General features: G+C 46.0%; 1 protein-coding gene across 8 annotated transcripts; it reads left to right on the top strand.

The window, feature by feature from the left end:
• Positions 1-82: 82 nt before the first annotated feature.
• Positions 83-26,207, top strand: LYPLA2 (lysophospholipase 2). 8 transcript variants are annotated; one of them, XM_083456119.1, is made up of 11 exons: positions 104-226; positions 4,749-4,824; positions 11,071-11,177; positions 14,861-14,892; positions 15,603-15,668; positions 18,325-18,372; positions 19,221-19,291; positions 20,626-20,699; positions 21,714-21,815; positions 22,037-22,213; positions 23,154-26,207. In XM_083456119.1, exons 3-11 carry the CDS (start codon positions 11,100-11,102, stop codon positions 23,202-23,204), a joined length of 699 nt encoding a protein of 232 aa, XP_083312245.1. In that variant the 5' UTR covers positions 104-226; positions 4,749-4,824; positions 11,071-11,099; the 3' UTR covers positions 23,205-26,207. The 8 variants fall into 8 exon arrangements, with proteins under 8 accessions (XP_083312244.1, XP_083312245.1, XP_083312243.1 ...); XM_083456117.1 differs by having other exon boundaries at positions 113-226; positions 4,749-4,831; positions 11,078-11,177; XM_083456120.1 differs by lacking the exon at positions 4,749-4,824 and adding an exon at positions 4,877-5,018 and having other exon boundaries at positions 124-226.
• The last annotated feature ends 1,393 nt before the right edge of the window (positions 26,208-27,600 follow it).

The raw sequence follows: 27,600 nt of genomic DNA on the forward strand, positions 1-27,600 counted from the left end.
CCAACCAAGATGGCCGCGCCCCTCGAGGCTCCTCTTCCGGACTCCGTTCTTTCCAGCGGGATAGAGCGGCGCGCGACACTTCCGGCGGGGCCGAAGCTAGGGCGGACCCGCCCACCTCGCGCGCGCTGGCGGCGGCGGCGGAAGTTCCGGAGCCGTCTGGTGAGCTCGAGAACTGACTGAATCCTCTTCAGTTGGAAGCCGGGTAGAAAGAGACAAGAGGAAAGAGGTGAGGGGGGAGGGGAGTAATTAGAATCGGGACCGTTTTCCAGGGGAGAGTCTCTTCGCCGAGGGGGCTTCTGTATGGGGAGAGGAGGAGGAGGGTGGACCGGTCTCTGCGTGAGCGGCGGGCTGTTGGTAGAAGTGGGGGGGGGCACGCGAAGGGGCCCAGGTCTGTGAGGTAAAGGGTTGGGGGAGGGCGCGGGTGGGAGCGGAGGGGGCGTGGGCTGGAGGGAGGCAGAGGGTGGGGCGGGCTGGAGGGAGGGTGTGGCCAGGAGGTGACACTCGCGAGGAGGGAAGGGGAGCTGAGAAAGTGGAAGAGGGTTTGAGGTGCTGGATTTTTTTGGGGGGGGGTGTCCAGGGGTTTCAGGTGGGAAGAGGTCAGTGATGGAGGGTTAGGAGCACGAGGAGGTGCTAGCATGGCCCAGATGCAACGGAAGAGATGAGAGAAAAATATGCACCTGCCAGGACTCCTTGTCATTTTGAGAGTTGTGTGTGTGTTTTTTTAAAGGTGTCCTGGCAGGTGCATATTTTTCTCATCTCTTCCCAGTTTACATTTACATTTGCCTTTGATGTACAGGAGCTGCCCACCTTTCTCTTCCTTGGCATGGGCTCATCCTAAGAGGACAGGGGATGAGGAGGGGGAATGAGTGTGGGCAGGAAGATGCAAGCGGTCGTGTGTGTGTGCGCAGATGAATGGGGGGAATCTGGGCAGGACGCTTTCTGAAAGGAAAAGAACCAAAGCTGTGCCAAATCATAGGAGAGAAGTTAATTGCATGCTGCAGTATCTCATGCAAACTGTATTTTTATTGTGAGCAGTGACCTGAGTACCTTTAACTGCTTACAACCTTTGCATATATTGTAGGTACCCTTGCAAATAATAGATGATATTCACTCAGTTTCTATCTTCTACCTTATTCCGAGAACAAAGGTGGACAACACATTCATTATTAAAAGCACATATTGTCTTTTTTCCATTGCATAATAATGTCCAAAGTGAATTGCAAGTATCATAATAATACAGTATGAAATAATAATAAACTAAGCAGCATAAAAACATAACTTTGATAACTAAAAGAATATGATTCACCTGAACTCAAAGGCTTGTTGAAACAAAATAGCCTTTACCACAATGTTGTATTGTGTAATAACTGTAGATTACATTGGAACTTTTGCCATCACACATCAATAGAAAATGGGTGTCTCTCATGGACTGGGTTCTTTAATATTTAAAGCGGGAGAGAGAAACACATACATTCGTTAGGAAGGAATAATAACTTCGTTAGTTGTAAGTTGACCACAAGTTTGAATGTCTTAAACCTTAGTTAACCTACAGACTGATCTAACTATGTTTCCTTGGCATTCCAAGATTGCCTAAGATTGCAGTCAGCATGCCAGAAGTTATAATTTGACTTACACAAAAACTCAGTTTGTGAAAAACACATCGGAGTGATTTGTAAGTTAATTGATTCAGCAAGGCCAGAGTTTCCTGAGCAAGTTATAATGGAATCAAGCTGATGAGTTGTGGTTTTGGCTGAAGATGCACAGCACAGTGTTCTTCATTACAGTACACACAAGTCACATTGCTAGATCTGACTAGGAGCCCACTAATCATGCTGTTTTCAGCCAACTAAATGCTTCAAGATAGAACATGAAAGCAAGAGCCCTAGCCTTTTGCCTTTCCAATTATCTGATGCTCAGTTATACTCTCTTTAAACATGGAGGCTTTGCTGAACTTTTGTGGCTAAAAGTTTCTGTTAATCTTGTCCTCCAATGCGTTTGTCTGATCCTTTTTAAATACCATCTCAGTTGGCCATCAATCACTACTTCTGGCAGTAGCAAATCCTATCAGTTTATTTCATGTTGTGTTAAGTACTCAGGTCCATTTGCAAAGGTTGAAAGCACCACAGCAATAAATAGAATGTGTGGGAAAGGTTTGAAGGGAAGAAGATTTATTCTTAGTACGTATAGTCCCTTTCCCCATACATCTCAGGCATGTAAAATGCTCCACATTGTAGCATGGAGGTTTGATAAACCATTTCCAGCTTGTTGGGCTATGTGTCCTATAAGAAATGAAGTATCTTTTTTACTATAGCATAGGAATTGATATCAGGGAAAGAACAACATATTTGTGTGAAATAGTGCTTTAAGAGTTGGCTTCTCTTTCCAAGCAACCATCTACTTATGACATCCTGTTCAGGAGGCACTAGGGAGAGACTTCTTTGAACCAGTAAACAACAATTGCAAGTAGTTGTTAGGTCTTCTAGAAAAAAATCCAGAAGCAGTGTTATAACACCTTTATTAGGGCCACCTCAAACATTACCAAGTAGTGAGCAACCTTTCAAATTGTTTGAAACTCACTCTTTGGTAGTGTTTTAGTTGGTCCTAATAAAAGTTTTATGCCACTGTTGCTTTTGGACTCACTCATGTCATGTATTTTGGGAGCATGTTGGGACTGATTTTATTAGCAATGTACTTAGCTCTGAGAGTGCTGTTACTACTGAACAAGCATTATTATTAATATTGCATGACTTCTCTTTGTTACTAGAGAATGAGCAGAGAACACAAATGAAATTCCATTTGCCATTTGAATAGCTTGTTTCTCTTGCCCCATCACTCAAATATGGACAAGGAATGTTCATTTTCTCCAATCCATTCTCCTAAAGAAGTGCTGGTCATAAGAGCATAGAATTGCCTTGCAGAAAGTCTCTTTAGTCCGGCTTTCTTTTCCAGCTGTGGCTAGCCAGATGCCTCTAAATGAAAATCATGAGCAGGATATGATGAGAGCCATCCCCTGTTGTTTGTCCACAGCAGCTGATATTCTGTAGTATGCTACCTCTGAACATGGATATTCCAACTGTTCCAGGGTTATTGGCCATTAGCTTTATCCTCCTGAGAATATCACTTTTGAGACAGAGCAACTGGTAACCTAGTATTCTAATAGTAGGTGCACCACAGTTTTCTATATATGTAATGGCTGTTTTATTTTCAGTCTCTTTCCATGGGATTATTCCATCCTGTCTGAAAATTGCTTTATCGTCTACTGCTACCTCATTGTTTCCCACAGCTCCATATAATTTATGAATAGGTGAAATAACACCATTCTCAATTCAGAACTGAGGGAGTTTAGTTTGCTTCCCACCACTGTGAAAACTGACAATTTATTTCTGATGTCTGTTTCCTGTTTTTTAACCAGAATGCTAAGGTTTTTTTTCTTAGCAGCCCTTGATAAAAAGTTTTGTCAAAAGCTTTTGAGATGTTGTTGTATTCTTGAATTTTCTGAAATCTTTTGACAAAATTATATGTCTGGCAGGTCTCATGTTTAATGCTCAATGAATTTTCAAAAAAATGGCTAGAACTATCCTTGAAAAAGCTGTCCTGAATCTTCCTCAGCATACTAATTCCTCAGCTGATTCTTCCTCTCTATATATTTAACAATTCTAGCCCTTAATAAGGTTTTCTATCAGTAGCAGGGACAGCAGTTAGCCTAATTAATCTGTAGTTTACCGGATCCCTTTAAAAAAATGGTGTTACGCTGGCTGTGTTCCAATAAGGCAGCTGATTTCCATGATGCTGTAAGTGTGTGCTAAGTGGTGAGTTCTCTTAAATTCAAGCAAAATTGTCATTGTTCTTGAAAACTACCTAGCTCATTCAGATTTAGCATGGTTTGGCATGAGGTTCTGTAAAATGTTTTCCGCTCTCCTCAGTCCTTATATTTGACAGACTTTCACATCTGTTCCTCAACTAGGAATGAATGGGCCCTACATGCAGGTATGCTTTCCTTTTTTTTAAAAAAAGGAGGCAAGCCTAAGTACTGTATTGTGTAAAATGTGTGTGGGGGAGTAATTAGATTACAGTACCAGTGTTAATTTCAAGGTGAGTACCTTGTATAGAGGTGAAAATGTACGCAAGGTACTAAGATGCCAGTGTCTGATTTTAATTTTTAAATGCACAGATGACCAGGTTTTCTATCTGACACATTTCTTTTACACTCCTTCATATAAATAAGGCCATGGCATGCATTTGGGGGAGGAAGGGATTATGATTTCTTAACAGTTAGGGATTGTATTTCTCATGGCCTTTTTCCCATGAGCCAGGGCTCCTTGAATGAGGAAATCCTGCTGTTTTCTGCACCAACCTTTTCAACATCTTGTGCTCAGAGATCATATAAACTAGGGATAGGAAATCTGTGATGCTCTAGGTGTTACTGGACTTCAAATCCCAACATACCTGATCTTTGGCACATTGGCTGGAGTTGATGTAAGTTGGAGTTAAGCAACCTATGCTATGTGCATAGCAATTTAAATATTTTGGTCACCGCCCAACATAGAATTAGGCACCTTTAAGTTCTTTGCTTTTTGGTGGATTTATGTACACATGGCCCTTGCACAGGTTTGTGGCCCTGATCTTTGCCTTTATGGAATTCTAGCCTTGAATACTGTACTGTGTAGTCACTTTTTTGGTAGGCTTTAAAATGATGGTATGGAATAAACAAGCTTGGTATGTCCTCATCTCACTCAATTTGTGGGCAGGTTACAGGACTTCCGGGGAGAGGAATGGCGGTTTGGCTGCCTCTCTGTTAGCTCCTGCTTACAGAAGATAATTATGGCATGTAGTAATTGATAATAGACAGATAGTCTGACTATTAATCATTATGCAGATAAGGGTGATCTGGGAGTTGACCTCAAATGTTTTGATCAAGACTGTTTTTATATGCCTGGTGGCTTGGACGGGAGTTATAACGAGCTGGGAAACTGAAGAGTTGCCATCGTGCCCAAACTCCACGTAATCAATTTTCACAGGTAAGAAAGACCCACACCCTCTCTTTTTAAAACACTTCTGGGACAAGGAAAACTGTAACAAAAATTCCCTCCATCAGCTGGTGAAAATCTACAATCTGAAAATCTGTAAGTAACACCTTCCGTCATTAAGGAAAACAGAAAGGAAAACGGATTGTTGTCTAAGGCAGAGTGTCTACGGCAGAGCAAAATTCCAGATTTGTGGTTGACAATAATGATTAAATGGACAAGGGGAACCTCTCTGTGAAAAATCTTTAACCCTTTTTCTCTTTTCCTACCACTAAACAACTGAAAAAACTGAAAGTAAAGTGGCCGTTGCCAGCTGTGGGTTAGAAGTTAATATGAGATAAGACACGTTGCAGCTGTGATTTTAAGGTGGAAATATTAAGCTAGACTGAGTTGCTAATAATATCCAGAACATCAAAAGAGTCCATTATGGTAAAGGCACTTTTGGATCTTCCAGTGACTGTTGGTGTAGTTCAACAGTTGATGACTGAATAATTTCAAATGATCGGATCAGAGATTAATGGAGAAAATGTAGAAGGGGAATACTCAGAGGCTTCAGACTAAATTGATGAAAAGTTGAGAGGACTGGATCATGAAATAGTTAAGCAGATGGTGATGCTGAAGTGGAAATGACTTCCATGCCTTGATTTGGATGAGAAGGAGAAAATAAAAGTGAGGTTACAGGGAACCCGACAGAGGGCCTTCTCTGTAGTGGCGCCCGCCCTGTGGAACGCCCTTCCTTCAGATGTGAAGGAAATAAGCGACTATCTTAAGTTTTTAATATTTAATTCTGTATTGTTTATAACACTTGATTGGAAGCTGCCCAGAGTGGCTGGGGAAACTCAGCCAGATGGGCGAAGTATATTCAAAATTATCTGGATATGGTATTGAAGAAGTTGAGGGGCGAAAAAAACTTAGAGAAAACTTCAGTCCTAGCCTTGCTTCAGTTCTAGTAGAGAGAAAGTATTCTGCATACAATCTGAAGTGAATTAAGAAAATGATGCTGCTAAAGTTATGGTATTCTCTGTGGAAAAAGACTGGAAAGAATGAAAATGGGCATGGGCAGAAGAATTTACTATCACTCAATATGGAGTAATGGTGGTGGGAATTAATGGGGGTAATGGCAAAAGAAAAAATATGGTTGACATTTATCAATAGCAATAACAATTAGAGAACCAATTTTGGACTTTTCATGAGAAAAAGAGGCACCTTGACATAAAAGAAATATTTTTTTAACAGAAAGTGGAGAAGATGGATGTTAGCATGGACTGAATGTTTGAAATAATCCTTTTTTCCTTTTTTATGTAACCTGCGGGTGAAAAATCAGAAGTTTTCTTTTTGTAGCTTTCTCTAATGTTTCTTCTTTAGTCTCCCCCTGCCCTTCTCTCTTCTTATTGTTCCTTTCTCTTTTTGTTTCTCTCTTTTGTTTCTCTCCTTTTTTTGGAGTCTTATGTCTGGTGCCTTTATTAAGGTCCAGAGATTGTATACTTATGGGAGTGGTAGATGGTGGATGGAGAACCCTGGCTGAGAAATAGGGAAATGTCGGTCTCCCAAGGTGCTTATTTGTCCTCTGTGGGTGGTAAGGGCTAAGAATAACTTTGAAGAGAGAACTCTGTAGTCTAATTACTTAATTTGTATTTTTTTGTAGAAGCCATTTTATTGTATTTTGTAATAATAATAATAATAATAATAATAATAATAATAATAATTTCATTCAAGGGAAAAAATGGTGGGCAGGTTACTGTTCACGCATTCATGTGTGGAATGCAGTGGATCAGTCTGTGTCTGGACTCTTGGCAAATGGCCTTATCTGAACCATTCAGCTTGATTGCACCAATAGCTCAATATGGCATTTTCAGTGGGGAGGTAAAAAGCTGATGGATCTATGAAAGACCAGCTTCATCCAGATAAGAAATAAGATGCAGGAAATATAGCAATGTGAAGAAGACTTGGTTCCTATGTATTGTTGATATCTACCGTATTTTTCGCCCTATAGGACGCACTTTTTCCCCTCCAAAAATGAAGGGGAAATCTGGGTGCGTCCTATGGGGCGAATGCAGGCTTCGCGGACCTCTCCGCTAGCAGCGGGAGCGCTCCCGCTGCTGGCGGAGAGGTGCCTGCATGCCGAAGCCTGCGCGCGCTGAGCTCAGCGCGCCCAGGCTTCGCGGACCTCTCCGCTAGCAGCGGGAGCGCTCCCGCTGCTGGCGGAGAGGTGCCTGCATGCGGAAGCCTGCGCGCGCTGAGCTCAGCGCGCCCAGGCTTCGCGGACCTCTCCGCTAGCAGCGGGATCGCTCCCGCTGCTGGCGGAGAGGTGCCTGCATGCGGAAGCCTGCGCGCGCTGAGCTCAGCGCGCCCAGGCTTCGCGGACCTCTCCGCTAGCAGCGGGATCGCTCCCGCTGCTGGCGGAGAGGTGCCTGCATGCGGAAGCCTGCGCGCGCTGAGCTCAGCGCGCCCAGGCTTCGCGGACCTCTCCGCTAGCAGCGGGATCGCTCCCGCTGCTGGCGGAGAGGTGCCTGCATGCGGAAGCCTGCGCGCGCTGAGCTCAGCGCGCCCAGGCTTCGCGGACCTCTCCGCTAGCAGCGGGATCGCTCCCGCTGCTGGCGGAGAGGTGCCTGCATGCGGAAGCCTGCGCGCGCTGAGCTCAGCGCGCCCAGGCTTCGCGGACCTCTCCGCTAGCAGCGGGAGCGCTCCCGCTGCTGGCGGAGAGGTGCCTGCATGCGGAAGCCTGCGCGCGCTGAGCTCAGCGCGCCCAGGCTTCGCGGACCTCTCCGCTAGCAGCGGGAACGCTCCCGCTGCTGGCGGAGAGGTGTCTGCATGCCGAAGCCTGCGCGCGCTGAGCTCAGCGCGCCCAGGCTTCGCGGACCTCTCCGCTAGCAGCGGGAGCCAGCACTGGGCTCCCACGGCTTGCAGAGAGCTGCCTGTTTGGGGGCTGGGGTCGGGGGAAGCTCGGGCTTCCCCAACCCCGCGCCTGGGGGGGAAATAATTTTTTTCCTTTATTTCCCCCCCAAAAAACTAGGTGCGCCTTATGGGACGGTGCGTCCTATAGGGCGAAAAATACGGTATCTTGGTGAGGTTGCTCAGCACTTGAATCAGGGTGTGAATGATTTGAGGATCATCTGGTCCACCTTTCTCATCCTCCCTTCACAAAGATAACTGTGGACCCCTCTGCATACCGCCCGGTCCAGTCCACACCACACTGTGACATAATCAAATAACAGTTGTTTGATGGGGGGGGGGGACAAGCAGAGCAAGCTGCTTCATGTTATTCAAGCAACTGGTACGCTATTGCAATAGAGATGGAAGACCGCTTGAGCTGGACCTCTAAAGATTCTGTGCTTTAATAGCCAAAATCCTTCAAGTGGGATACATTTATTGTTACTATTATTATTATTATTATTATTAATTGAATTTATATCCCTCCCAGGGTGGCAAACAGATCTACAGTTTAAAAAACAAAACCCTTCTAAAACAGTTAAAACCTTCTAAGAGCAGTTACAGTTTAAGCATTCTAAAAGTTACAGTTAAAACCATTCATTCATTCCAGTGATCTCAGGGTTGCCAAGAGCAGTGTTCATGCCACCAAATGCCTGGGTAAACAAGGAATGTTTTAGTATTCCTCCTGAAAATTAATAATGATGGAGACAGATGTACCTCACTAGGGAGAGCATTCCACAAACAGGGAACCACCACTAAATATGTCCTGCCATGGGCCAGTGTCTGCTGAGCTGCCATTGGGTGGGTGTGGGTGTTTGGTGTTGTTGATGGGGAACATCTCTGTTGTTTGTGTTAATTTCAGGGAAGCAAGGGATGGGCTCACAACAAAGACAAGGGAGCATGGGCTAAGAAACTGGAGTGTGGCTGATAAGTGCAGTAATTAGTGAATAATAACTCTTGTCCTGACCTTTTGGAATTCTCATTCCAGCTTCCTTCCTAATCTTTTTCGGGCAAGTTTCTTCGCATAGCTACAGTCACAGGAGGCTAGAAACTTGGTGTTTATTTTAAATAGAAGATCGGGTTCTGGATTGTATTCTTAGCCTCTGCTCTAAGCTTTTGTGGGTAACCATAGCATTCAACTTGCCGTTGCTTTTGGCTGTAACACTGATGTGGGCTTTTAGGTGATCTGGTGGCAATTGAGTTATACAGTGGTACCTCGGGTTAAGTACTTAATTCGTTCCGGAGGTCCATTCTTAACCTGAAACTGTTCATAACCTGAATCACCACTTTAGCTAATGGAGCCTCCCACTGCTGCTGCGCCGCCGGAGCACGATTTCTGTTCTCATCCTGAAGCAAAGTTGTTAACCTGAAGGACTATTTCTGGGTTAGCGGAGTCTGTAACCTGAAGTGTATGTAACCTGAAGCATATGTAACCTGAGGTACCACTGTAGTATGATGATTTGCACTGCGTGATTAGGTTAATAATAGGCTTCCAGATGTACTGGCAGTGTGGCAATGGTTTGATACCTTCCTGGCTTTTGTGGTCATAGTTACACCCAAGTGGGCAGCCATCGGGTATAGCTCTTGTTTTTCATGGTATTGGCTGCATCAGTACATCTCCAGTAGCAGCCGAGGCAGCACAGACTCTTGAACCTTTATGCCCCTGCACTGTTATCAGCGGTTATATAAATAGCCTTGTCCTTTACTGGTGCCATAGAAGTAACAAAAACTACTTTTAAACCTTCAGCTTTTTGGTTGCAGGAGGGGTTTGCTGGGATGAGAAATCCCAGGCTTAATATCAGGGTCTTTATGCTGCAGTTTTGTAAAAGCCACTGACTCTCACTCTGTCCTTAAGCTGTGCCTCCCAAGGCCTTTGGCAGGATGTTACAGGGAACCCTTATCAAACCATATCACTGAATATAACAGATAAGCAGCATTTGAAAAACAAGTCACGGTTGCTTTGAAAACCCTCAGAGTTGGGAAATACAGAGTGGGAGCTCAGCTACCATGTGGTAGCCAATTCTTAGCCTGTTCAAAATGTGTTCACACACACATATACATATTATTTTGTGCCTACGGTATATTCCTCTAGTTGCATCCTGGTTTTGAATTTTGCCTTTTATGAATGTAGCATTTCTTATTCTTATATTTCTACATTAAACAGGTTCATACTTAATTTGTGGGAAAGTACCTTGTGATTAAATACTAGGGTTGTTTCCTAGTATTGGATTGGGTTGGTTGTTTCAGTATAGGATAGGATTTTGTTGACTAGATAATCTGTTACAGACCTCAACTCTATAATTCATTGACGTGTGTCTACTAGAGGACAACTATAAAAGGGTACAGAAATGTTTTCAGAGGTATTAATAATCTGAATCCTTGCATGTGTCCTTCAGAGGAATGTTTGTACGTCACATTTCAGGCAGCTCTTTGTGTTTCACGTTTTATATTAAATAATGCTCTAAAGAAGAGATCCATGGCCTGAGATAGGTTGGAGTTTAAAGTATTCAAGGCTTTTAAATGTTGTGTATGTTAGTCTTTTTGCACCTGGCCTGTATGCAGCCTTCTTTTTGTTAGTTCATATCTACCGGAAACTTTCCCAAATGAACTTTTTAAGCAAATGTAAAGTCTCCTTGGAAACCAGACTGGATTTTTGCTTTGCCTAGAGATGGAATATTCTCTTTGCCACTGTCAACTGCTGGAACTAGCTGATCCAGGTTTTCCAGGTGGATATTCCACCTTGAGAGCTAGTTGTTTGTGGCTTTTGGTCTTGGGTGCTGGTCTGAAGCCCAAGGTTTCTGGGTTGCAACCTTTGCTCTGAAAATCTTGGTTTTCATTTTTAATCCAGGAGCAAGCTTCTAGCCCTTATGCAGGACAGGGAAAGAGATGAAACCTGATGGGCTTCAGAACGGGAACTTGTACATCATGCGCACATTTGAAGAGAGGCTTTCACACCCCTTTTGATTCTGTACCCTGCCTGGTTATAAAAGTGACCTAGCTCTTCGCATAGTTGTAAGGTCCAACAAGATTAAGCATTGCAGAGCGGCTCTTAAATTAAAAGTGCTGTGCATATAATAAATGTGTGTGTGTGTTTCTCTATCTCTGTGTCTTTCAGGCGTGAGCAGTTGAAACCTCTATTGGTGTATGTGCGGTAACAACATGTCTGTCCCCCTCCTCGCCGATGCCGTGACCATTTCAGGGGCAGAGCGGGAGACTGCAGCGGTAAGGGCTTTCTCTGTCTCTCTCTTTGGCTTGCCATCTGTCGGGATCCAGAAAGATTAGGGGAATTAACTGGATTTCTTTCCTCCACCCCCCTCCTCTTGGTTGCTGCTAATGTCAAGGGGCTGCCCTCCCTTTAACTCAGAAGCTGTTTGAGAGAAAGGGGTGGGGGGGGTGGCAGAGGAATTGTGCAGAGAGAAACTTTGGTGAGGGGACGGCTGCGGGAAGAGATCAACATGGTTTCGTTCCTTTCCAGTAAACAGCACAATGTTGTTTGTGTAGGACCTGCGCAAAACACCACCGCTGCCTCTGGCAGGTAATTAGCCCAGCTGTATCAAATTGTGTTGGCCTCGACGCTACTACTCTTGCACTAACAAGGAAATAATAGCCAAGGCTTGCTTTCTACCACCCCCTTAATGCAATTGTGGGGCTGCTGTGGTCAACCATCATGGCCAGGCGCTTCTGCAGAAATGACACTGACACCCACCAGGCTCCCAAGCTCCTATAATCCTCGCCCTTGTTGCTGGCTCTGCCTGCATTTGCACCATCAGATGTACCTTGCAGTTTTATTTCCTGCCTATCTGTGTGAACCATGCCCTCCCCTTCACAAAGATCTAAATTCTGCAAGGAGAACACATTACATAAATCAAACACATTTTGCCTAGATCGGCTTATTTGTATATAATTCTTTTTCAGTATTTGGTCTCCTCAGTGCTGTGAGAGTAGAGAGATGAGTGGTCTCCAGGGGTGTGGCTGTGAGTGATCAGGAGGCAAGGGGACACCGGAAGTGCTCCCTTCTGACCACTGGTTAGTTCTGCCAACCCCCAGAACACTTTTTTTAAAAAAAAGTTTGTTTTCTGCATTCCTGAGGACTAGTAACTGAGCTTTTCCAAACAGATGTGCCCAACAGACAAAAGATGCTAAATTTTGCCACATTCTGGCCAACAGAAATTATTGCATTCTGGAATTCAGCAAATATTACTTTGTAAAACCCATCTCCTTGTTCTATTATGCAAATGACTCTTGATTAATTTGCAGGTGTAATTGTGCCTCTGTTTCCTTTTTAAAGGACAGAGAGAAAGGCTGATGGGATATGAAGATTTGGAGTATGGTGTTAAATGTTTCAGAACAGTGGGAAGGAGTGAGATTAAATTCTCAAAGAGCCAGCTCCCCTTTGCACCCAAGTTCCATGGGGGGGGGGGTTAGATCTGTGAAGCAACCCTCAGATTGTCAAGAACTCTATGGGATTGAGAGTTTTGCTGTAATGTGGGCTGATTGAGATGGGGTAGGCAGAGGTGTTTGTAGAATTTGTAGCCGTTTTGGTGAGGGTTAGACATAAGAGAGAAGAATGGATGTGTTAAATGAAAGATGGAACTAGGACAGTAATAGGTTTTCTGGCATAACCATTTGGAGCCACAGGAAGGGAAAGGAAACTGTACAATTTCCTCTCCCAGAAACCACAGTGATAATGGCTAGGAACTTGCTCTTCCGCTAGAAATGAAAGCCACGTTTTTCAGAGCTCATAAGCAGCCAAACTATATATCAAGATCTGCAACAGAAGCAAAGCTTTACAAGTTTCTAGCTTTCCATTGGGTAAATCCTGTGAAGACATTCACGAGAAGTTAGTTTGCACTAACTTCTCTGCAAGAGTCAGAAGAAGGTCTCTGGTGGTCTGACACATGGGGAGTGGATGTGAATACTCAGGTGTAAATATTCAGAGTGTGCCTCCTCAGTTAACTTGGCTTGTGAACAGTCTTGGCTTGTGAACAGAGATTGAAGCTGCTCAGGAGACATGACTCTGAGGTAACTGATGGTGCGAACAGGCCTGTCTGCCTGCTAGTGGATCTGTCACTGCCAAAATACTGCTGGGTTTAGCAGTGTGGTAACCTGCTGCAGAGATGTAGCCATGGAGCTGGTTGATGGAAGCTTTTTAACCCTCTCACCTGGACTGGAATTGCTAACTTCCCTGACCTTTCTAATGAACAACTCTGTTTTTCTTCAAGAAGGCTGGAACTTGTGGTTGCCAACAGAAATGGGGAAGCAAAGCACATCCAGCTCTGCTAGCGGGTGTTTGGTTTCCTCTATCTGGGCTGCTGGTCAAGAATAACATTGATAACAGAGGGGTGCAAGAAGCTGTGCACCAGCATTTCTGTGTGAATTTTCGAAAGGCCAGATTCCATTGCATGGAGAGCCTGCCTTTTAAATAGGACCTTTATATCACTGTGATTCTCCATGGTAAGATAAATTGCCCTGTTTTTCAGCAAAAAATGCTGAATTCTTAAACCTGTATAATTTTTTGCAAATTTGTGCAATATCTCTTTATTATGCATAATTTACTGCACAACTTCTACTGTTTCCATTCTCAGCAAATAAATATACCGTATTTTTCCATGTATAAGACTAGGCTTTTCTCCCTAAAAATAATGTCAAAAATTAGGGTGGGTCTTATATACAGATACATCTCCCCCGCCATTTTCTTGAATATGAGTCCCCAAAAATAGGGGGCGTCTTATACATGAGGGCATCTTACAGACGGAAAAATATGGTATTATGCAGAGGAATGCAGAGGAGTTACACAAGGCTCAGAAGCCTCAACCACTAGAAACCAGACTGGGCCACATCTATGGTTTTTGATACTTTGCCGATCATACCCACTTGGCCTCATAGCCATAAAGACTAGAAACATCTTCTTTTTGAAAATGGAGATTCTCAGGAAGCCAGATATTGTGATCCTGCGAAAGCTTATACTTTCTTTGAGGTGAAATATTAAATGCTTGAAATAGGCAAGGTTTAGGAGAGGAGGTGGTAGCAGCCTGTCGGATTAATTCACAGAAAGCAATAACCTTGACCCAGAAGTTATTGGGGGTGGGACATATTTTTTAAACAACATTTATATAATGGTTACTCAAACAAAAGACTTCTAAGTGGTTTACAAACAATCTATAATATTCGTTTAAAAATACCAGCAAAAGCAAACATTTAAAAAGTTACATCAAAAAGTTTAAAATATAAAAGAAGATAAGTAAATTTAAAAAACACAAATTGCAACTACATGCCTGAGTAGGCTTGCTGAAATGAACACATTTTTACCAGGCACTGAAAGTATTACAGTAGGTGCCTCCTACTGTAAGTGGGCAGGGAGTTCCAAAGTTCTGCCACACTAAAGGATGGATTTCTCACAAGTGTGGAATGCATGTTTTGTGACATTTGTAGAGTGCTGGTTCTGGAGATCTAAGCAGTCAAGTGAGCATGTATGGGGTGAGCTTATCACAGCGCCTAGGTTTAGGAATCCTGGATTATGGTTTAGGAATCCTAGGTTCCTAGATTCCTAGGTTTAGGAATCCTAGATGATGACGTCTTGTGTTTGCCTCTGTCTTCCAGGTGCAGATGTGCACATGATGTGTTAGCAGTCCCTTTTCAGTGATGTGGGTTGTGGTTGAGGCATCTTCTCTTATTACAGCTGGGGCACACACATGGTGATGTGTAGGCTCTTAGTTCCCAGCCTCTCCTCCTCACTTTAGGTTGGGTCCTTCCTGCTTTTCCCCTTTAGCATAATTCACTGATGTGCTTTTTTTTTTTTTTTTTTTGGCAACTAATTGGTCTCACAGGATGCTCCTGATGTGCTTTGGTAGCACTTTTGCACTTGTTGTGCTGCCTAATGTGTTATTTTCTGCTTGATTTCACAGGTCATTTTTTTACATGGGCTTGGAGACACAGGGTGAGTGTTTGGGTTGTGTTAGTAACTGAGGCAAGAAGGGAAGGGGGAAACCTTCTTTGTTCCAGCAGCCTGGACCCAAAAGAGCTCCTGTTTCTAGTTGGGAAATGTTGAATGTTAATATTCCAGCCAGCATGAGCAGCGGCAGGATTGGAATGAGGAGATGTTGAGACAAAAGCAATAGTTTACCAATCCAGAACACATTTTCACATAGGAAAATGCCTCATACCAAATCAGATTATTGGTCTATCTAGCTCAGTATGTCTACACAAGCCTTCTCCAACCTGGTGCCTTCCAAAAACCTTGGACTACTGCTCCCATCAGCCCATTCCAGCATGGCCATTGGTCAGGGATGATGGACATTATGGTCCAAGACATCTGAAAGGCACCAGGCTGGGGAATGCTGGTCTGTGTGGACTGACTGCTGAGCTCTCGTGTTGGGATGCTGCACCAGGTGGAGGAGAACTTACCGACTTTACTGGATTGCAGTTACTCATACAGGGTATATAAATTTACTTGCGTCTTTATGCATAGCTTTGCATAAATGCTTCTAACCACAGTTGGCAGCTATGAAAATGTCCCACCATGGCTTTCCAGTAGAATGGGTTTTGGTGGGGGAGACAGGCAGTGGGAAATGCTTGCTTCTCCATTTTAGTTTGTCTGCTGTGCAGTGCAAGTTCTGATCTATGTTCTTTCTGCCTTCCCTACTTCAGGCACAGCTGGGCTGAGGCCCTGTCCTCCATCCGGCTTCCTTATGTGAAATACATCTGCCCTCATGCGTAAGTGTTGCCTCTGCCCTGGGTTACAATTAAGGCTTGCATATGTTTCAGGAAACAGGCCTCTGCTTGGGGTGTGTGTTCCCCTTATCAGTCTAGTTTCCTCCAGCCAGAAATAAGCTTCCCTTACAAACTCAGAAAATACACTCACCATCCCCAGCCTAGTGCCCTTCAGTCATTCTGGACTGCAGCTCCCATTAGCCCCAGCCAGCACAATCTCATCATCCCTCACCAATGGCCATGGTAACTCTGGGCTAATGGGAACCAAAGTCCAACAATGGGGAGGAGGTGCGGAACACAGGTTCCCTTAAGGCCTGTGTGTGGTTTTAATCCTAGCCAAACTGGAAACATTCTCTTCACCCATGGAAACTAGTTTGCAGGCATTCTGACAGCTTTGCTCTCATGTAATTTGGAACCTTATAGGTTGAGAGGCAGGATAAGGTTGTTGCCTTATGTCATTTTTGTGAGCTTCTCTGGGCTTCTGGTTGGTTACTGTAGGGAGCAGCATGCTAGAGTAGGTAGCCCTTTGATCCAGCAGAGCTCCTCTTAGGCGCATCATTGCACCAGTGCCAGAGACTTCGCTTCCTTAAGCACAATACAATATATATTCCATTAGTGGAATTGGGCTGTGATGTTTTTCCTGCCTGCGTCCACTTTTTTCCTTTTTAAAATAGAAATATATGTATGTGCTAAGGCAGAATCTCAGCTGCATCCCAGTTCTCTTTCTTGTTGGATCAAGCCAGCTCTGGCTGTCTCAAAGTGAGAATAGCACTTAACCTATAGCTTTTTAGGGGCTATGGCTTAAGTTTTTGCTGCCCGCTTAAGATTCTGCCCTTGCAAAAAAAAACCCATCCCCACCAATCATTAATTAACCAATCATTGTATTATCCCTGATATTCTAATCTTTTTCAGTCAATTTTTTTGAAAATTTTAAACTGTAAGATACTACAATCGCACGAACATCACAACAAAAAACAATAATTTGGTGTTAATGGTAAAATAGCTATATTAAATATTACAGATTGAGGTTAGTACATTAATATCATAGTGGTGACCCAATCTGAAAAATAGACATCAGACACGATGTTGACGTTTGACCAAACCAGGTTGGGAGTTGAACACCTGGAGGTCAGTTAATGCAAACTTCTTGACTGACCAACATTAACAGAAGCCACCATTTCTCCACGAGGATGTCAGCCTTAATCAGCTGATATTCTAATCTGATCTGCTGGATCAAGCCACTGATGCATCTGATCCAGCATCCTGGTCTCACAATGGCCAACCTGTTGTCTCTGGGGAGCCTGCAAGCAGGACCCGAACACAGAAGCACTCTCCCCTCCTGCACTTTCCAGCAACTGGTACTCAAAAACATTACTGCCTCTATGACAGTGGCTGGAAGGAGCTCAGTAGATCTTGCTAGCTAACCCAACACTCTGCCTGAACTCCCTAAGCTCCAGCTCCCTATAACATGCATGGATTATCCAGTGTCAGCCATTCAGGGTGTTGTACACCACCCAGCAGAGGTGCTTATTTCAAAAAGCCCAAGATCTTTGAGGCACAAAGCACACTGCCTCTCCACCTCAGCCCTTAGCACGAGTTTGCTTGCTTTGGACAAACATAGTATCTGCCAAGCACATACTAAGAGGGGCTCACAAATAATTTTGCCCTTGTTACAAAACTTGAGAGTCAGTTTGACTTGGTTTTCCCTTCACCAAGTCCCCACCCCCAGCAGCTCCCAGGTGGAACATGGACAGATAATCATACCCCACAACTGGACCATCGTGCCCCCCCTTACACTGGGGAATCTTTAGGTTTGCCACAAAGAGCATGTTGACAAGCAAGGTGGGGATGCATCAGCTGGGGTGGGGCTAAAGTGGTGTGTCTGGGTGCCATACAAGATGATAAACAGGCATCCGTTTCCCTTCCTAGGCCCCTCTTTGAACCTGGACTTGCAGTGGTAATGGCAGGATGAGTAAAATAGGCTCCAAAAGAGCTGATTGCTGCCGTTACCTACATTCTTTTTGTCAAAACACTGGGAAGAGCCATGCAGTTCTGCCTTGAGCCTGCAGTATCTCCCCCCACCCCCCGCTTACCTTGCAAAGCAGCCGTGTCTGTTTTTGCGACGCCACCTGGGTTAGATTTAAGACAAAATGGAGCGACTTGCAGACTGCTCCTACTTGAGTCCGGCTCTTTTGTTGGTAGCAACAGGCAGACACGCGAAGCCCTGTGCCCACTGTGGTGAGTGCAGGCTCGTGAGCTTTTCAGCCCAAAGGAGATGGCTGCTGCTTCCTCAGCAACTCTAGCCAAAGCACCTAGCTCATGCTCAAGTCAGTCCCCAAATGTCCAGGTCCCAGGGTGGGCTGCTTGGCAACCACACCAAACGCTGCCTGATCCAGGAGGGACTGTGTGTATTTCTTAGAAAGGAAGTAAGGGCAAGCAGAGCAGGCTGTGTGTGCGTGCGCATATGTAAAGATCTTTGTCACCTGCTTCTTTGCAAAGCTAACCCTACCTGAGATGATGCTATGTCTGGATGAGTTGAGGTTTCTTAGGTTTGTGAGGAGCCTCATGACCTGTTGTCTCTTCCTACTGGAACATAATTGCCTGCTTCTCTCTCTCTCTTTTTCTCTCTCCCTCCCCCCACCCTCTCATATGCTTGCAGGCCTAGGATCCCTGTCACCCTCAACATGAAGATGGTCATGCCATCCTGGTTAGTATAAAACAATGTTAATTTAATTGCTGACAGATAAGCGCCGTGCCCCGGCCTCCTGCCTCCCAGGCACTTCTTTTTCTGGCCTGAATGACATCATAAGGAAATATGGCAGCCAGAACTAGGCTTGTGGCAGTCACCAGGAGTGATGGGGAATGATACAGATGAGAGGCTGATGGGAGGGGGGAAATTAAAGGCAGCAGCTGTGTGCAAAGGTTTAGTGGACCTGAGGAAGCTGGCCGGTGTTTTTTGGCTAGGGCAGATTGGTGCATGATTTGTAGGGGGCACACCATGGCTACTCCTATAAGGCTGGGGTGCAAACACTGTAGAGGACGAAGAGTGAGTCTTTAAATAAGACATTTGGGCCATGAGGTCGAGGGGTACTGCCTATCAGGTAGCTTGCCTTGCCTAGGGTTCTGATCCACAGCCCTTTAACAGTCTTTTAGGCAATGTATATTGTTTCAACATCCACAGGTTTCACTTCTAGATTTTTCTACAAACTTTTCCTGTGTCTCTGGTTACTTTTCTGGGCAATGGGCATTAATGTATATTCACAATACAGCAGGGGAGCATAGGCAGGCTTGCTGCCTTTTAAGACCTGGTGGAAAGAAGGCCTCTGAATTGATGCATGTCTGCAGCCAGCAGATAGTCTGCCGGGTAGAAACCTCTCCAGCTTCCCAGCACAGTTCTCCCTTAATCACTTTAATTCTTTCATACGGAAGAGTTTGGAATGGCACAGCCAAGCTGCCAGGACACTATATAGTCATATAATGTGCTTGCTTAGCCAGCCTCATGTAGGCTGCTGGTGGACCAGAGAACAGGGGCTAACTTGCATTTTTTTCTTCCAGGTTTGATTTGATGGGCCTGAGTCCTGATGCACCTGAGGATGAAACTGGAATTAAAAAAGCTGCTGAGAACCGTAAGAAAAGCTTGCCCAGGGGTAGTGTTAGAGCTGGTCTACATTTCTCCAAATTCTAACTGACAGCATTTGAAAGCCGGAGAGAAAGAGAGAGACGGGTTCTGTTCCTTGAGTCCTAAAGAGCCTCTGCCCTTTTTTACATTCCCAGTTCAAAAAGGCCCACTTCCTAATTCTTGCAAAAAGTAAAGCGAGTGAAGCAGTTTGGGATGTTTACATTCTGAATGCATGGAAGGCTCGTTTTAAAACACTTCCTCCTAGTGAAATGTAACAGAGGCATCCTGTAGACAATGTTTTGGATATCTTAAGCCCTCCTCCACTCCCACACCATATTTATCCCTTCTCCGAGAAGATTTTACCCCTGCCTGCCCTTTCCAATTTTAAGTAGTTTTGTGTTGCAGGTGCAGTGGTTGCAAGCCATAGTTCCTATCCAAAACCTATGGAAACCATGGTTATGAGGAAAGCTGGTTGTAGTAACCATGGTTTGCGTTGGTCTGTATAACAAGTCCTTGGCTAGCAACATGGGAAATTACCTTACCTAGTCAGACCCTTGGCTGGGTGCTGCTAATGCTGATGGACAGCTTTTTGACAAGGGTCTGTCCAGCCCTACCCAGATTCTGGGGATTGAATCTAGGATCTTCTGCATGCAAAGCAAATGCTCCACCACTGATTTGCAGCCATTCCCAAATTGTTAATGTTGGCAGGAGAAGAAGAGGAGATGAATCACTCCAGCAGGAAAGACCCAGAGAGTGGGAATGTGTGCTCTCAAGGCGGATTCCTGATTTGCAAATGTGTGGCATCTTAGCACTGTCTGCTTTTTTAAACATTTCAACACCAAAGAAGAGTGGTTTCTGGGTTTTAGCAATCTCACACCAACTCTCTCCAAAGCTGGTGTGACATAGTGGTGAAGGCTGTGAATTGTGAATTCACTGAAGAGGTCTTGGGCAAGCTTCAGATTCCAGAGAAACAGCCATGTTGGTCCACTGCAGCAAAACCAAGAGTCCTCTGGCATCTTAAAAGGCTAGCATGTATTTTGTGGCATCACTTTTCATGAGGAAGAGCTGAGCCCAATGCAAACGTTGATTGTCTTATGCTCCCCCCCCCCCTTTTCAAACTCTACTCCTTTTCCCTTGATCTCTGCCACCGGAGGCCTTGCCAGAAAGAACATCATACTCCTTTTAAAAACATGACATTTTGAAGCTGAGGAAACTTTGTGAAATAGATCCTGTGCCAACAGACTTTGTCTTTGTAATTATTGTGCACCCAGCATGTTTGGCACCTGAGATGCAAGGCCTATGATATTATGCCACCTTGAACTCTCTCCCTCTGCATTCCAGTTAAAGCGGTGATCGAACATGAGATAAAGAATGGGATCCCAGCCAACCGTATCATCCTGGGAGGCTTTTCGCAGGTGACTGGTGTGTGTGTGGCAGGCTACATCCCCAGGATGGCAAGCCGGTGTGTGGACGGTGGGGTTGGAAATGAGGAACAGGACATGGGCACTGGTGCTGGGGGAAGAAGGAGAACTAGCGTCTGCCACCTAGCTAATGGGGGGGGGGGAGCATGGGAGATGAGGTATAGGTTCCTCTGGAGCAGCAACTTGGATGTGTGCAGTTGTTCCAACAGTACTGAGGTTAAGTGGTATCCTGAGTCATACTGCTTTCACTTTTCCATTCAAAACACATTTCTAACCCTTATTGCCATGGGAAACACATATGCTTTGGGACAATGTCTGGTAAAACCTTACAACCCAAGGATGGGTGTGGGGACAGAGTTAGACTTCTGGAGTGGAACTTCTGCCCTCCTAACTACTACAGTGGTATCTCGGGTTACAAACTCCACTAACCCAGAAGTAGTACCTTGGGTTGAGAACTTTGCCCCAGGATGAGAACGGAAATCGCGTGGCGGCAGCGGGAGGCCCCATTAGCGAAAGCGCACCTCAGATTAAGAACGGTTTCGGGTTAAGAATGGACCTCCAGAACGAATTAAGTTCATAACCCGAGGTACCACTGTACTTCCCTCCGGAAGCTCCCTCTGGCAAGCTGAACATTGCATGCAAAAAAAGAGAGGGAAGCCTTTGAAATTTGTGTAGGTAGAATATAATCAAGTTGCAGAATTTGGTTCTATATTTTTGAAAGGTTTAGGTTGCACCAGGTCTTTTTTTCCTCAAGCAGTTAAGTGGGGCAGGAAGCGGTGAGGGCTCTTCTGACGCTGTGCATGAGGAGTGTGGCCTCCACTGACCTGCGTGCCCCCCCCCCCCATACCAGTCATGCCATAAGAACCAGGAAATCTCTTACAAAGGGGTGGGGTGGGGAGGGCTGTTCACAGGGGTGGCAGTAGATGAGAGTTGTGTGCGCCTTTGCATTGTAGAGGGTCTTTTCTGAAGCAAGCTCTGACCTGCTTTCTAATCTTGGTTGCGCTTCAGGGTGGCGCGCTGTCCCTCTACACGGCGCTCACGTGCCCACACCAACTGGCTGGCATTGTGGCCCTCAGCTGCTGGCTCCCCCTGCACAAGACCTTTCCTCAGGTACTGCAGCCCCCTCTCCCCCTTGAATGTGTTGCTGTTGGCCCTGTGGGTTGGGCTTGGTGCATGCCAGGATGGCTGCTCAACTGGGAAATGCCTGTCTGGTAGAGCAGTTCCTTCACAACTAGCTTGCCCAGGTACTGCATTTCCCAGAGTGCAATGGGTTGTTCACAGCTTGGTGCTCCTTCCCCTGCTGCTGTTTTTTTCCCCCCTCCCTCCTGCAGGCAGCAAATAACAGCATGAACAAAGACATCCCCATCCTACAGTGCCATGGGGAGATGGACCCCATGATCCCAGTCCGCTTTGGAGCCCTCACTGCCGAGAAACTGAAGGGCATTGTGACTCCAAGCAGGGTCCAGTTCAGAACCTACCCAGGAATGATGCACAGCTCCTGCCCTCAGGTTAGTTGGCAGCCGGTAAACCCATTTCCTAGGATGACTGACTAGTCTTAGTTGAGTGCCATATCTTGGTTGCAGCCAGGGTGCATGCTGGGATATTAGGGTTGAGATGCCCTCTCTCTGCCTTACTCCGGGAGTATCTGAGAAGGTCCTATGCCTGGTGCCTCGACCTTCACAGGTTCAGTGGAGGGCATCCAAAAGCAAAGCATCCTTTGAGGTACTCCTTGAAGTGCCTTCTGCCATGAGCCCTTATTATGGCTTGCATGATCCAGTTTCCTAAGGCAGCTTTGCAGACCTGGTGGTCTCAGGCAGCCTCTTTTTGATCCCCACTTAATTATATTGTACTGCTGCAACCAGCTGTCTTTAACTGGATATGTATTTTTTTTAACCGATTAATTCAAAAGAAATAACAGTGTTAGTCTGGAGTACTAAAAATAGCAGGTGCCCTGTGGAAGCTTAAAGGTAGACAACTATATTGTGGCATCAGCTTTCATGGGCCAGACCCCCAACTCCTGATAAAGCCAAGTGCCATCATGACACTGTAATTGTGGCTTTGGTTTAATCTCGACTTGCTTCAGTTGACTTCTGATTTTATATGAGCAGTGAAATAAATTGCTGTGAGCTGGCTTGGCAGCCGCCTCTTGTGGCAGCCAAAAGACTGCTTGAAACTTGAAAATCAGCGTACATGTGTGGGCAGCAACTCATGTAGCATAACAAGGAAACTGGCCGGCCCCCCCGCCCTGCCTCCTGGACTCTTGATAAGCTCAGTTCTCATTTCAGCTCTTGAAATTTTTCTGTTTTATGACCCTCAGTTCAATGCAGAGAATCTTGTCACTCCCCGAAGGGAGCACATGAACTGTTTGAGGCTCTTATGTCTTTGAAGGGGAGGAGAATGAGCACACGCACAAACAAAAACCACTACTTCTCCTTTTACTCTGTGCAGGAGATGATGGCTGTGAAAGAATTCATTGAGAAGCTGCTGCCCAGGATTTAAACAAAGCTACTCGAGACTGTTGCAGGGAGAGGAGACAGAGGTCACCACCTGTGATCTTGAACCTTGACCTGCCCAGCTGCAAATGGGGAGCCACAGCAATCCACCTCCACTTCAGCCGGTTTCCTTTCTCTGGCCTTTCCCTTCCTCCTGCACCGCCCCCCTCCAGTGCATAGGGAGGGTTGCCCCTCTCTCTCCTGTACAGGGAGTGAAGGTACGGAGCGGTTTTAAGGTACAGCTGAGAACCATGTGGCTGCCTCCTTGCAAATTTAGTATTTTTGGTCACCTGATTTCCGCCTTTCTTTGCTATCTCTCCCCCCTCCCCCAACCCCACACAAATGCTTGCTGTGGCAATGAACTGGGTGGTAGCCAAAGGCTTAAAACAAAGGTATTATGAGACTGTGTTCTGCGCTGTTACAGTATTTGCAGGGAGCATCTGCAAAGGTATCTGAGCTCCCTGATGGGTTTGCAACAATCCCACCCACAGTCCCTGTGCCTCCCCCCTTTTCTGTGATGCAGAGCCTGAGCCTGTCCTGGTGGAACCACCTTAGAGGTGCAGGTAGGGTCAGGGCCCCCCTCTCGAGTTGCCAGCGCTTGGCTTTTTTGGGGCAGGGGAGGCAGGTAAACTGCCCCACCCAGGCAATCATTCCATCCCTGTTCTGCCATCCCATCCACTCTTGCCAGGCGAAAGGAGGAAGGTCTGGCTGGCTGACGGGTTGCTGTACATCCTCCAAGCATGTCCTGGGGCTGCTCCTCCCCAGTCAGCCACATGCACCATTCAGCGTGCTAACAACTCCCAGCTTGGGCTGGAGATACCGTCGGTTGGGGCGTTAATGTGGTGGAGGGGCCCCCACCTCACCAGGAATTGCTTCTAATGTATGTTCTTTTAAAAATTCCTTTGTTTGTTTCTTTCAAAATCATCTCTGCTGTGGTCCCCTCCATTGGGTCTATCTTGTTTTGTACCAACACAGAGATAGGGTAGCGTTTGTCCAGAAGGTAGACACGCAGCAAGCTCTCTGCAGCCTTTTGGGCACCGCAGCTCTCAGAAGCACCACTCCTCCACTTCCTATCCAGTCTGTATCGAGTAGCTGCAAGCGGCCTTTTTGTCTATGGGGTGCAGTCTCCCTCTTATCACTCCCCACCCCTCTGGTCTTGTTAGTGGAATGGGCTAGTACGGTCCCCCTCTCTCCCTTCTAGCCCTGGTGGCTGGCGTATTTTTTTGAGGCTCTCCCCTAAGTCTCTAGTCTGTTTTATTTCAGTAACTGTCCCCTTTCACCTCAAGCAGAAGGCTCTCATCCCTATTTCTGGCAGGGGGCTGTGCTGTTGAGCAGCCAAGGTTCTCTTACCATCACCCCTTCAGCATCCACACCCAAATTATCCACCGGCGTGGGCTGACACCAGCACTGACAGCCAGGGACAAGATGTCTATTCAAGGAGCTTTCCTCTTTTTGTGTGAAGGGCTAAATGTTGCCTCCCACATTGTCCTACTGTGTTGCTCTTTGTGAGGGATCTCTCTGCTCACTTCCTTCCCCTGGCTCTGTATGGTCCTCGGTGGTTGGTAGCAGCAACAGCAAGGGGGGTGCTTGGGGTCCCCCAAAGCTAGGACAGCCCTCCCTCTGCTACACTTTCCAGTGCTTTATACAGCTATGTGCAGCAAAGGGGGATCTCAGCATATCCATGTAGGAATACATGGCCTGCCCTTCTGGAGCTTGCATCACAATGGCAGCCCCAAAGGAGATGTTGCTCCCCTTCCTGCTTTCAGTGCAAGGCTGCCTCCTCTGCCCTGAGCAGCCGCTGCTTCCCCCAAAATCTGCTTTTTGCCAGCCTTGGGGATCATTTGGCCGAGGCCAAACTTGGCTTCTCTAGAAGGCAAAGTGCCTTCACTGCCAAGCGGAACGCCTCCCACTTGGGGGTCTTTCCTTTTTAGCAGCTGGCAACTTGCTGGGTCGTCCTCCAGGTCGCAGGGGCTTCCCAGATCTCACTGGAAATAGGGCCAGATTACATGGCTTGGTGCTGGAACAGCTCACATTCACAGAAACAGCAGGGATGGTTGGAGAGATTTGTTTGTAATGGGCCGGAATATTCTGTATGTCCTCTTTTTATCACCAGAGAAGCAGAAGGCACTAATCCTTTCATAAACTGATTTGCATTAGACTCAATTTGAGTGACTGCTTAAATGGCAAAGCTGCCTCTTGCTTGCTCTGTGGAGGGTTTGAATCCTCCGCTCTTCTTTGGGTTTGGGCGTTCTAGTGGTTGGGAGGACTGTGGCTGGTCTTGGACATGCAGCAGAATGAAGTGGTAGAATCCCAAGGTAGCAGAGGACTGTACAGCTTCACAATTGCAAGGTGGGTTTTGTGTGCACTGTTCTTGAATGCTCCCTGACGTAAAACTCAAATCCCTCTAAGTAGCAACACATCAAACAGAGGTTCTTATCTAGCCATCTGATCTGCAGGATTTCTACCTGCAGGGACCTTTGTGCGTGTGTATGCTGCTTTTTTACGTAGGGAGTATTTAGGCATGTTATCCCACCACCACTTCAGCCTTCACAAGGAAGTGTTGTGGTGACAGTCCTTTTCCTTCTGCATTTTGCTCCATCTGCAGACCAGGCCTTGACTTCCTTCTCTATAGTGAGCGTAGGCAAGCAGACATGAGGGGCGATGCTCCTCCTGTGCTTGGGGCTGCCTAGCTGCTGCTGCTCTCTCTCCTCTTCTTGGACCATTAATTGGATTGTTCTGTATAGTAGTTACACAGAGAAGTGCCCTGGACCCTGCTGCTGTTGCCACTGCCAATTTTGACTAGATCCTTCTCAAAGCAAATTGTCAAAGTGGCCTGCAAGTCTTGGGTGTCTCTGGAGGGAATATGTTAAGAATATGGAAGCCAAAGCAAAACAGTGGCTTCTGTATGTTCCTGCACATGAATTATCTTCCCCAACCCCCCTTTCCCTTTTGTCTTTCCCATACATCATTTTTATTTTTGTGTTCCACTGAGATTAAACAAACACAACCATCTGTGCCTCACCTTGTTGTTTCTTCAGTGTAGTCAAGACGTGTCAGTTTCTCCTACAGTCGTTAGTGTTTAAAACACTGTGTACGCCTCTTGGTTTAGATGAATAACAAGCCTGTGCGGTAGCTCATAGGCCAGGGGCGGCTGGTATGTGACCCTCCAGATGTTGCTGAACTACATATCCCATCGCCCCCAACCATTGGCCATGCTGGCTGGCGCTGATGGAAGTTGCAGTTCAGTAACATCTGGAGGGTTGCAGATTAGCAACCCGTGCTTATAGGTGACTTTCCTACATGATAATCAGCAGGGGAAAGAGAAACTCACCTAAGGCCACCTGTGGGCTTCATTTGTGAGCTAGCATTTGATCACAGATATTCCCAGTCCAGGCCCAAATACCTATTGCAACACTGGAATTCTACAAACTGCAAGTTACCATCTATGACTTTTAGAGTGCAACATGTGACCCACAAGACGAACTCCCTAGAAAATGTTTTTTGTCTACTAAATTTTAAAAGGTTCTAGCCCTTATTGTGGCACAAAAAAGCCTCCTGAGGCTAACTGCTGAATGGCTCTGAATCCAAATACTGTATGTACAAAAGGGCTTTATGTAATAGAGAAGCAGAGTGGGTGGTTTGGGTAGGAGATACTATTCCCATGTAACATCCTCAGTTTGAAAGGGGTTTTCTTAACTTCTCCTCCTCATTGAGTCAGCTCTACTGTTAGACAGGTGTTGAAGAGGTAGGGAGCAGCAGTGAAGTGTTGGCTAGCGCTGTGTGCTTGTGCCTTGTGATCCGCCTCGCAACCCCTCTGCTGGCCGCCAGTTGCAGTGGAGAATGCTGTTCCATCGCCAGCACTGAAGTAAGGCTGAGATGCCACTCGGGGTGTGCGTCTGTGTGCATGTATTATTTTGTCTTTCTGGCACTGGCAGCTAGATCTCTTAGGCTGGCCCTGAGGACAGTATTGTTTACTCTGCTTAACACTGGCTCTTCAAGATCCCTGTTCCTTGAGAATTGTTTCAGCTGGAGATGTTTAGGGACTGAAGTTGGAACATTACATGCAGAGCAGGAACTCCCACCGCAATCACACAGGAAACTTGTAACCCAACCAAGGCAACATTCTCATTGCAATAGATCTTGCTATCGCCAGGGTGTGTGTGGTAGGCATCTGTGTTAAGTGAGGACAAGGAAGTTCCTGTTGCCTACATTTTGTCTCAACAAAGAGAGATGCCTTGTGCGTCTTGAGGTGGCAGTCTAATCTTACTCTGCTATCTCAGAGTATGTTAGGCAAGGCCTTGTAAATACCTGGCTTTGGGGCAGGAAGCCTTAATCCACTTGTTCGCAAACAGTCCCATTGACGTCGGTGGGCGCTGTTTCACCACCAGGATGTGCTTGCATGT

The sequence above is a fragment of the Podarcis tiliguerta genome (assembly GCF_965153285.1).
Source record: "Podarcis tiliguerta genome assembly, chromosome: 8".
Taxonomy (NCBI): Eukaryota; Metazoa; Chordata; class Lepidosauria; order Squamata; family Lacertidae; genus Podarcis; species Podarcis tiliguerta.

Excerpts from the sequence above, each read along its gene's own strand:
- LYPLA2 (XM_083456118.1), top strand. The coding sequence starts at position 11,100 with ATGTGCGGTAACAACATGTCTGTCCCCCTCCTCGCCGATGCCGTGACC. Across the intron at positions 18,373-19,220 it reads AAGATGGTCATGCCATCCTG|GTTTGATTTGATGGGCCTGA; the intron begins GTTAGTATAAAA and ends TTTTTCTTCCAG. Across the intron at positions 20,700-21,713 it reads TCCTGGGAGGCTTTTCGCAG|GGTGGCGCGCTGTCCCTCTA; the intron begins GTGACTGGTGTG and ends GTTGCGCTTCAG.